This window comes from Mauremys mutica, chromosome 15, assembly GCF_020497125.1.
Source record: "Mauremys mutica isolate MM-2020 ecotype Southern chromosome 15, ASM2049712v1, whole genome shotgun sequence".
Classification (NCBI taxonomy): domain Eukaryota; kingdom Metazoa; phylum Chordata; order Testudines; family Geoemydidae; genus Mauremys; species Mauremys mutica.
The window spans coordinates 2,042,558-2,053,055 of NC_059086.1; the positions used below are offsets into that span (position 1 = coordinate 2,042,558).

Genomic DNA, 10,498 nt, shown 5'->3' on the forward strand with positions numbered 1-10,498 from the left:
CACCCTGGGCCGAGGGGACCCCCTCCCCCGAGCGGCAGGGGGGGTTACGGGGCCAGCACGGGACACCCTGGGCTGAGGGGACCCCCCCCCGAGCAGCAGCGGGGGTTATGGGGCCAGCACGGGGCACCCTGGGCTGAGGGGACCCCCCCCCGAGCAGCAGCGGGGGTTACGGGGCCAGCACGGGGCGCCCCCTGCCAGCGGGTTAGAGGCTGCGCTGCCCTTGGGGAGAGGTGACAGAGTGTAACCGTCAGTGCAGCCTCCAGGGGGCGCTAGCGGGGGGGGGGTGACATCCAGGGGGCACATGGGGAAGGTTTGCCCTGGGCCGGAGCGAGACTAGTTCATACCAGGGACCAGCAGCCAGACCTGCCCCCACAGCCACAAATCCCCCCCAAGCCCTGCCGGTGCCCCTCACTCCCGACCCGCAGCCCCGGGCTCCCTCCGCAGCCAGGTCTGCTGCACTGGGTGGCTGGCCAGGGTGGGGGCAGAGGGGAATTGCACAGGGCGGGGCCGGGCACCATTCCCCCCCCCCCCCCCCCGCCAAGCAGCGAGACCGCAGTCCGGCCAGACACTCTTTAATGGCCCCTCCGGGAACGACACAGCAGTGCCCCCCGCCCCGGGCGCACAGGGCTCCCGCCCGCGTCCATGGCCCTGCGCCCGGCTCGGAGCGGGGGGGAAGTGGCGGTTCTGGCGGCGCAGAGCCGAGCCCCCGTTTCCGTTCTCCTGCCCTGCCGGAGCCCCCGCCGCCCCGTCAGCATTTCAGCTCGGGGTCCCGCAGCTGCCGCCACAGCCGCAGGGTCTGCTGGGGGCTGCGGCGATGCACCAGCAGCAGCTCGCGGTGCGCGCAGGGGTCGGCCCGGTCCTTCTCGGCGATGTCGAAGGTCTGGAACTCGGGGTGGGCCTCGGCCCGCACCCCCAGCGCCTGGAAGCACAGCCCGGCGTAGACGTCGTCGATGGGGTACAAGGCCACGTGCTGGGCCACCACGAGGAGGGCCGGGACCAGGCGGCCCGAGAAGACGTAGCCGCCGCCGCCGGCGTAGGCCGGGTAGGGGCCGGCGTAGAAGGACTCGGGGATGTAGTACTTGCTGCTGGCCTGGCGGAAGGGGGCGGCGTCGGCCATGACCTGCCCGGTGTAGAGCACCCGGGCCCGGCGCCCCGGCAGCGCCCCCAGGAAGGCCAGCACCCGCGGCGTGTTGATGAAGACGTCGTCGTCGCCCTTGAGCACGAAGCGGGCGGCGGGGCAGTGCGCCCGCGCCCAGCCCAGGAACAGGACGTCCTTGAGGCTCAGGTTGAAGAACGTGTCCTCGAAGTCCCACGCCAGGACGTCGCCGTAGGCCCGGCTCTCGGAGGCCACCAGGCGCCGCAGGTCGGGCTGGTGCGGGCCGTGGGCCGCGCCCATCAGGAAGACGGTGCGCACCGGCCGCCCGCCGGGCTCCCCCTCCCGGCCCCAGGTCTCGCGCACGGCCTGGCGGGCAGCGAAGTTGCCCGGCTCCGATTTGATGGCCAGCAGCAGGAAGGTCCGGTTGCCGGCGCACTTGCGGGGCTGGTTGAGCAGCAGCGGGAAGCGGCGGCACCCGGCGTGGAGCACGAAGCGCCGGTGCGGCTCCGGGTACGAGGCGAAGTCCCTGATCTCGGCCGCCGCGGCCGGCCCGTCCCCGCAGCCCCGCGTGCCGTTGGCCGGGCCCCCCGCCAGCGCCCGGAGGAGCCGGTGCTGCTGGCGGTTCCAGTAGGCGTCCGCCTCGGGCACGGCGCCGCGCAGCCGCTGCAGCGAGGCGTTGAGCCGGAGCAGCAGCCCCGCCGGGTCGTCCCCCAGCGGCTCGGCCAGCGGGTCGGCGGGGGTGGGCCCGGCGGGCTCAGGGGGGGGCAGGCCCTCGGGCTGCTCCAGGCTCCAGTCCATGTAGGCCTTGAGGGCCAGCAGCGTCAGCAGGGCCAACGCCACCGTCAGCAGCTTGGCCCCCGTCATGGTCCATCACGGGGCCTGCAAGGGAGGAGGGGGAGGGGCTGGTGGGGTTTTGTGTCGTTTACCATGAAGGCTACGGACTAACGAGAGACTCGCGCCCGGAGGTGGGCTCGGCCCAGCCCCCCCCCTTTTGACCAGCAGCTCGGAGCGGCCTCGGGGGCCACCAGCAGCGCTCGGGCTCTGGGCTGATTTCCAGGCAGTGACGGGCCGGGGGGGGGGGGGGGGTCACCCCTTGGCTGCAGGTTCAGCGTGTTAAATAGGGACCAGCAGCCCCGGGTGGTTTTTCTTCTGCACTGAACTCGCTGTTCCCGTTCACACGGCGCGTGACCGAACGCCGGTTTGGGCGACAGGAAGGGGTGTTGAGGGGGAACCTGAAGGCCGCGGCTGTCGGAGGGGGGCAGCCGGACGGCTCGGGGCCCAGGGAGCTGCGCTCAAATCCCGCCGGGGGTGACTCGCTGAAAGAACCAGGTAAGGGATGAGAAGGAGAATGTCAGAAAACGAGCCCTCGTCAAACCACTGATCACAGCCCGACGCTCCAAAACTCTCTGCTCCCGCTGAAGGAAAATCACTGTGTAAACGCTGGGGGGGGGGGGGGGGCACGCCAGGAAACTTGGTCCTGCCAAGGCTTCCCCGGAGCATCGTGTCACGACCGACGGGCCCGGCTCTCCCTGCCTGGGAGCAACGGAGCTGGCCACTAGATTGAGCCGGACTGGGTGGGTGTGCGCGAGTGCGCGCCGGAGTCTGGAACATTGACTGGCGGGACCGTGTGTGTGTGTTTACATGCATATGCTAATTGTTGTATCTCCAGCATAGGCAGCAGGTTGGTATAATTTTTGGTGGAGCCCAAAATGGTGGTGCCCCCCCGCTCCCGCCCTGTAAGCCGATATAAAATGAAGCTACAACGCGTCAGTGCCACAAGATTACAAGGGTCAATTAAAAGTGGAAAGTCAGAAGCAGCACTTGCCTACTTCAATATACAGTATTATATTTTGTTGCACCTGTTGTGATGAAGTGGGAATGTTCTTAATATTTTCTCTGAATACTGTGTGGGTGCCTCAGTTTCCCCTGCAAGATGCCAACTGAAGGTGTTGGGGACAAAGATCAGGTGGCCTCCCTGTCCGGAAGAGACACAGAGGCCAGAGGAGGGAGTGTCAGTTTGGAGCTGGCTGGGGAAATGGGGAGAGACTCAGAACTTGGTTCTGGGCTCCCCACCCCCCAAGATGGACCTGACAGAGGGGTTCTGTTTTCTGTACCAACAAGCTCTGTTTAAACTGTGTTCCCGTCATCTAATAAACCTTCTGTTTTACTGTCTGGCTGAGAGTCACATCTGACTGCGGAGTTGGGGTGCAGGGCCCTCTGGTTGCCCCAGGACCCGCCTGGGCAGACTCGCTGTGGAAAGTGCACGGTGTGGAAGGGCTGAATGCTCCGAGGTCAGACCCAGGAAGGTGTAAGCTTCTTGCCCTGGAGACAGTCTGCTCCGAGAGAGGAGGCTCCCCCAGAGTCCTGACTGGCTTTGTATGGAGTTGTTCCAAAGCATCCCAGCATCCCCTTCCACACCGTGCACTTCCCAGAAGTCCGCACAGGCACTGACACTCCCTCCTCGGGCCTTTGTCTCTTTTCCAGGCATTAGGAGGCCACCCGATCTCTCTGTTCTCCAACACCTTCAGTTGGCACCTTGCAGGGGAAACTGATTTGGGAGAAATGAAGTAAAAGCTGCCCAAACCGAGCTTGAGCACTCCTGAATTTTGAGGTGTTCAAATCTGGAAGGCAGGTGCTGGGGGTGGGAGAGGGCTGTGGGCTCCATGGGGGAGCATGGCAGCAACTGTCTGGAGCTGCACGGAGCCAGACACGCTGGTCTGAGTGGCACAGTAAGCGGTTTGGGGGTTGGAGAAGGGGTAGGGGGTTCCGGGGGGCAGTCAAGGGACAAGGAGCAGGGGGGGTTGGATGGGGCAGAGGTTCGGAGGGGCAGTCAGGGGACAGGCAGCAATTGGATAGGCATGGGAGTCCAGGAGGTTTATCAGGGGACAGGTAGGAGGGTCCTGGGGGGAAGTTGGGTGGGGTCTCATGAGGGGGCAGTTGGGGACAAGGAGAAGGGAGGCTTAGATAGGGGCTGAGGTCCCAAGGGGCAGTTAGGGGCAGGGGTCTCGGGAGGGGGTAATCGGGGACAAGGACCAGTGGTGCTTAGATAGGGGGTGGGGGTCCGGGGGGGCAGTTGGGGCAGGGGTCTGGGGAGGGGGCAATCAGCGGCCAGGGGCTGAGATTCAAAGGGATCTGGGCTGCTGGCAGCCGCGGGGAGCCCAGAGCCCTTTAAATCCCAGCGGCGGCCGGGAGACAGAGGGCTCTGGGCTGCCTGCAACCACGGGGAGCCCAGAGCCTTTTAAATCTCAGCCGCGGCCGGGAATCAGAGGGCTCTGGGCTCCCAGCCGCAGCGGGCAGCCCAGAGCCCTCTGACTCCCAGCCGTGGCTGGGATTTAAAAGGCTCTGGGCTCCCAGCGGCTGTCGGCAGCCCAGAGCAGGGGAGAAACCTAGCTCCAAATATTGCTGGAGCAGAGCCCCTGACTGTGAATATTCCTGGGGCTAAAGCCCCAGGAGCCCATATAAGTTGGTGCCCATTAACCACGGCGTGTTGCCTTTTCCCCCGAGAAAGCTCCCATGTGTGTCTTATAAGCATCCCAGCCCCACCGCGAGGGGGTGGTTAGGAGACAGGGCTCGGAGGACTGGTGGGTCTCTCACCTGCATGGACGCTATCAGTCCCCACGGGCAGCGGGACTCTTTCTAGCTTGGCGACGTGCGGCCACGTTCCACCCCAGAGCTGGCTGCATCTCGATGCTGGGGAGAGAACCACAGGAACAAAAGATTATAAACATTTCCTGAGGCGCCCTCCTGGCACAGGCAGGCCGGGGATGATGCCGAAGGGGCGTCCGAGGAACGGGCGGAGGAGGAAAGGGGGGGATGGCAGGGGATGAGGAGCCCATGGTGCTCTCACGGCCCCAGGCTGAGCTGTGGAGCACACGAAGCCAGGCAGCATTTAACCGGGGAGCGAGATTCCCCTGGTCCCTGCCTTCCACTTGGCCAACGTCACCCACCCTGCCGCCTGCCGCCCCGCCCAGCTCCCCGGCTGTCCCCCCTCCCCGGGGCCAGTGGCCTCGGCCTGGCTCCAGCCGCTCACTCGGGGGTCGCTGCCCCGAGGTGCTCAGACAAACGCGGCGGGGCGGGTGCAGGGGACAGCCCGGCCCCAGAGAAACCCAGAACCCCCCGTGTGCCGCCCTCGCTGCACCAGCCCGTGCGGGGCCGGCCTGGGCACGTAGCAGGACCGCGCCCCGGCCACGCACCGTCGGTGATTCAGCCTCAGCTCCAGCGTGGTCCCCGCCGGGCTCCCCGGCAGCCGCCCCCGGCTGGTTTCCCTCTTCCCGCGGCCTCAGCCGGCGTCTCCCGCGCCTCCTGCCGCATCCACGTCTCTTGCCCAGCACAAAAGTCCCGTTTCCAACCCTCCGAGTCACTGACCCCCCCCCGCCCCCCCGCGCGCCAGGCCGGGCCTTGGCCACGAACCGGCCGCGCGCTGCCCCGAGCCGCCCGCGGCCTTTCGGGTTCACTTCTCCCTTAACCCCCTTCCTCCACGTGGACACGGCCTGAGCGCCCGGATCCGGCCACGCAGCCTCCCGGCAAACGGCCCCCGGGCCCCGCTCCGCGGCCGCACCCGAGCCCCGTCTGGCTCTCAGACGAACGCGCCAAGCAGCCCCCTGCGGCCGATGGCGCTGGGCTAAATCCTGCCCTTAGCCCGACTCTGCCCCCAGAGCCCGACCCGGCCCTGCCCCGCCGCGGGCGGCGCCACCCTCTGCCTTGTGGTCGCCTGCTGCCCCCATGCCCGGGCCGAGCCCCCCGGGTACCCACCAGCCGGGGGGGGGGGGGGGGGCGGGGGTCGTTACACTCGTCTAGCTGCCCCCGCCGGCCCCTCGTCGCTTTGCCGGACGCCCCCTTTGCTGCAGCGGGACTGAGACCCCCGGTGATTCCTCCCGCCAAGTCACGCCCCGGGGCCAGGCCGGAGCGGGGCTTTCAGGTGTGATCGGACGCGTGCGCTGCTCGTGTCTCCGGTAACGCGGCGTGTTCCCTTCCCGCCCCCAGTGCGCCTTGTAACATACCAGCCCCCCAGACAGCGGGTGGTTAATGGAGGGGAAGGGCCTCAGTTTTCCCATCTGTACAAATGGGCCCAATGCTGCTGAGCTCCCCCCGACCGCCCCCGCAGATCTGCGGCTGAGCAGCGCCGGAGCCGAGCTGCGGCTGCTGACCCTGGCGAGAGCCCGGCGGGACTGAGGGCAGGACCCCGGCGCTAAGGGTCACGAGGGGGCTTCCCCCAGCGCGGCCCCAGCTCACGAGCCCGGAGCCCGGGCCGAGGGGGAACTGCCGAACTGGGGCTGAGCTGCGCGGAAGCGGGACCCTGGGACGAGCCGCCGACGGGCCCGAATGAGAGACGCTCACGGCCCAAGCGTGTCACCGGCCCAGCCCCCGGGAACGTGGGAGCAGCTGCAAGCGGGCCCAGCCCGGGGGGGGCCGGGCGGCTGCTGGCACCGGGGCCGGGTCGGGCCGCGAGAGCATCGCCGGGACCATCCTCACCCACTGAGTTCAGCTGACTCGGTTGTCAGCCCACGACGGGCCCTGGGGCGTTACCAGCCGCCCTGAGGCGCTGGCCCCAAGGGCGGACGCTCTCGCCCGGCCACGCCCGGCGCAGGCAGCAGCTGCTGCCTCGGGCTGTGGGGCGATGGGGGTCCCAGAGCCTGGGCTCCGCTGCAGGGCCCCGGTGAGCGCCGTAGCCCGACTCAGCATCCCCGGCCCTGCCGCCCACGTGGCCAGAGCGCCGGTCGGTCGGGCCCCGGCCCAGCGCCTGCCTCCCCCTGCCCGGGGCTGCGGCTCCGCCGGGAGAGGAGGTTCGCACCGCCCTGGCCCCCCCGTGGCTTCCCCCCCGGCGGGCACCTCCCGGCAATGAGCAGCTTCGTCAAGGCACCACCAGCCGCCGCCCCCCCCCCGAGCGCCCGGCCCGGCCCGGCCCCTCCCCCCTGGCTCCTTTCCCCGGCTCCGGGAGCGTCGGGCAGCGGCTCTTCCAGCCGCTCCTGGAGCCACCGAACAAGCCCGGAGCTTCCTGACCGGCGCCTCGCCATGCAGCCGCGGCGGGTTGGGCTGAGATGAGATTCCTGCCGCTGTCCGCCCTGTGGAGCGACTGGCCGCTCGGAGTCCCACTGCAGTCTGGGGCGGGGGGGGGGGAGTTAACCGGGCTCCGGGCTTTGTTCTGATCCAGCGAACGACCGGGGGGCGGGGGGGGGACACACTGACCGGAGCCTTTGTGGAGATGGGCGTTGGGGGGGGGGGTGTCTCTGCCTGGTTCTCTCTCTCGTGCTTTTACCTTATGGATAAAACGCGCTTGCTTAGGAAGAAGCGGGTGGTCACAGTCACCCCGCGCTGGCTCTGGGAATAGCGGCCCAGGCAGGGGGCCGGCCAGACAGACAGACACGGGTCTCTGCCCCGGCTAGGACCGGCCGCCTGCGGGTGGGAGCCAGCCCGGAGCAGAAATCCAGGTGCAAGGCCCTGAACCGGGACAAGCCGTTCGCTCCGTGGTACCTTGCGCGGCTCAACCCAGGGTTCCCTCCCCGCCTGGGGCAGCCCCTCCCCTCGCGGGGTTAGCGACGGCCCGAGTCCGGTCCCTGCGAATAGACAATCCGAGCTCAGCAGCCGGCCGGGGAGCGTCACAGCCCCGGGAGCTGCCCGGGGGGCTGGGAGCTCATTCTGGGGGGGCGGGGCCGGGGGGTCCCTTGGCACCACATCCCTGCCGAGGTCACAAACCCGGGAGGCTTCGGGATCGGCTCGTTCTGGTGGAGCCCGGTCAGGCCGAGCTGGTGGGAACCGGCCGGGGAGCGCAGGGGCCGCACGTTCAGACGCGCTGGCTCAGGACTATTTCCTGGCACGTTCTGACCCGGGCGGAGCACCCAGCTGGGGCCAGTGAATAGAAACGGCCCCGGCTCAGACCAAAGGTCCATCCAGCCCAGTGTCCTGCCAGCGCCAGGTGCCCCAGAGCAGAGCAGGGGGGCTCCTGAGTGACCCCTTCCCAGCCTCTCCCGGGACACGATCAGACAATTTCACGGGCTGGGGGCGGGGGGGGGCAGTTTCTGTTTGTTCCGGAATTAGCCTGGACACAACTGACCCCCTGCGAAGCCGAGGCACAAACCCGGCGGCTAGACAGCGCCTCAGCCCGGCGCGTTCGCCCGCCGCCTTCCTCTCCGGCGCGGAACCAAAGACGTTTTCAGTTCAGGTGTCAAGTTGCCCCGACACGGTGGCTCCGCAGCCCGGCCCGGGGCAGGACCGGCCGCCCGGGCGTTACGGGATCTCCTGCCACCTGACTCCAGCCTCCCCCCTCTGGGCTGCTTTTCACGCCACCCACCACGACGCCTTCCCAAGCGCCTGGGCCCCTTCGCTGGAGGCTCGGAGAACTTCCCCCCTTGGGTCTGCTGCTCCCGGTCCCCCCCCCCGGGCCCCCCCAGGACTGTGGAGAATCTGCCCGTTACTCTGCCTGCGCCTCAGTGCCCCATCTGTACAATGGGCACAACAGCCTGAGGGGCTGGGGGGGGGGGAATCGGTCAGACACGCCGGTGACGGGGCCTGTAACTGCCACAGGCAGAGCGGGAACCTCCCTCCACGCTGCCCCCTTTTCACCGACACCCCCAAATCCCCCCTTTTCCGAACGTAACCTGGCCCAGGGCACTTGGCTGGATTCCCTCTCCCCCCCACACCCCCGATTCCTGTTTTACAGCCTCCAGAGCCTGAATTTAACCCCCAGCCTTTTCTTAGCGCAATCCCCTGCCCCGGGGGCACAAGCTGAGACCAGCCCCTCCCCAGGAACACGGAGGCCACCCCCAGGGCACAGGCCAGCAGAGCTCCGGTAGGAAACTGCCCCCCCCCCCAGCAGCCCTGGGCTGCGCATCGGGAGTGAGGGGCACCGGCAGAGCTGGGGGGGGGAACCGAGAGCTGGGCTAGCAGGGGCTGCGGGTCGGGAGTGAGGGGCACCGGCAGAGCTGGGGGGGCTGTAGGGATGCTGGTGCAGCCCTGGGGTGCCAGCACTGGGGGGGGGCTGGGGAGCAGGTCTCTCCCCCCCCCCCAGCAGGGCTAACCCAAGTCTGCTGCTCAGCTGGGCGGGGGGGGGGATTCAATGGGAAGCTTTGGGGTGTGGCTGGGGGGGCAGCTCCTCCCCCCGTCTCTCACCAGCCTCCAGCCGGCGCAAGGGCCGAGCTCCCCCGGCCCGGCCCGGGACACCTCCCCGGCAGCAGGCGAGGGCCAGGCCTGCGGGGCAGGGGGGTTGTTTCTGCCCCCGCCAAAGGCCGCCAGGAGCCCACGGTGAGGGGCGCAGGCCGGGCCTCGTTTTCCCTCCGGGTTTATCGACTCCCACCTGCGGCCCGGCCAGAGGCTCCTTCCCGGGCTGGCAGCCCCCGAGCTCCCGCCCGAGAACCCGCCCCGGCTCCCCTGGAAGACGCGTCTCAACTCCCGGCTGGGCCAACCTCAGCCCCGGGGGGCTGCAAGCCCCGGGCCACCAGCAGGAGCAGCCCCCGGCCCGGCCCCGCTCTCACCTCGGGGCGGTTCGGCTCCGCCCGCCGGTTCTGCTCTTCCAGGCTCCCGCCCCGGGCCGGGCGACGCTCCCTGGGGCCCGTGTCGGTGTCTCAGCGGCCGCAGGGAGCCTGGCGGTTTCTGCTGCTCCAGACGCACCCGGCTCCCCGCCGAGTCACACCCCGACCTCGGGACGCGAAACCAGCCCCGGCCCGCGGGGAGGAAACGGCCAAGCGCCGCCCCAGCCCTGAAATGACCGGCCAGACCCGCCCGCGCAGGCAGCGGAGGGCGGAGCCCGTCAGCAAAGCTCCGCGGCCGCTTTCAGCTCCCATCAAATATTCATCAAGCTGAAGCGGCTCCAGGCTCTGCAGGAAACGCTCCGTCCCCGGCCGGCTCCGGCGAGCGCCAGAAACCCACCCGGGGCGCTGCCCCCACCCGCGACGCGGCTCCCGTCACAGCCCGGCTCCGGCGAGCGCCAGAAACCCACCCGGGGCGCTGCCCCCACCCGCGACGCGGCTCCCGTCACAGCCCGGGGGGCCGAGCGCCAGAAACCCACCCGGGGCGCTGCCCCCACCCGCGACGCGGCTCCCGTCACAGCCCGGCTCCGCCAAGCGCCAGAAACCCACCCGGGGCACTGCCCCCACCCGCGATGCGGCTCCCGTCACACCCCGGCTCCGGCGAGCGCCAGAAACCCACCCGGGGCGCTGCCCCCACCCGCGACGCGGCTCCCGTCACAGCCCGGGGGGCCGAGCGCCAGAAACCCACCCGGGGCGCTGCCCCCACCCGCGACGCGGCTCCCGTCACAGCCCGGCTCTCAGCCCCGCCCCGTTCCAGCCCCCGAGCGAGGCACCTGCCCGAGCAGGCCCGTGGCCGCCGCCTGCCGCCCCTTTGTCTGGACACGTTTCAGGCGGGGCCGGGAGAGATCCGGGTTTTCCATCCAGGGAGCCGGGAGAGTCT

The 10,498-nt window shown here is 69.5% G+C and overlaps 1 protein-coding gene across 4 annotated transcripts; it reads right to left on the reverse strand.

The window, feature by feature from the left end:
• Positions 1 to 556: 556 nt before the first annotated feature.
• LOC123349798 (UDP-GlcNAc:betaGal beta-1,3-N-acetylglucosaminyltransferase 8-like) lies at positions 557 to 9,928 on the reverse strand. 4 transcript variants are annotated; one of them, XM_044987980.1, is made up of 3 exons: positions 9,565 to 9,928; positions 4,691 to 4,786; positions 557 to 1,975 (listed from the first exon to the last, which is right to left on the reverse strand). In XM_044987980.1, the coding sequence occupies exon 3, from the start codon at positions 1,958 to 1,960 to the stop codon at positions 749 to 751; it is 1,212 nt and encodes a 403-aa protein (XP_044843915.1). In that variant the 5' UTR covers positions 1,961 to 1,975; positions 4,691 to 4,786; positions 9,565 to 9,928; the 3' UTR covers positions 557 to 748. The 4 variants fall into 4 exon arrangements, with proteins under 4 accessions (XP_044843915.1, XP_044843916.1, XP_044843917.1 ...); XM_044987981.1 differs by lacking the exon at positions 9,565 to 9,928 and adding an exon at positions 7,073 to 7,203; XM_044987982.1 differs by lacking the exon at positions 9,565 to 9,928 and adding an exon at positions 5,290 to 5,437.
• Between the last annotated feature and the right edge of the window lie 570 nt (positions 9,929 to 10,498).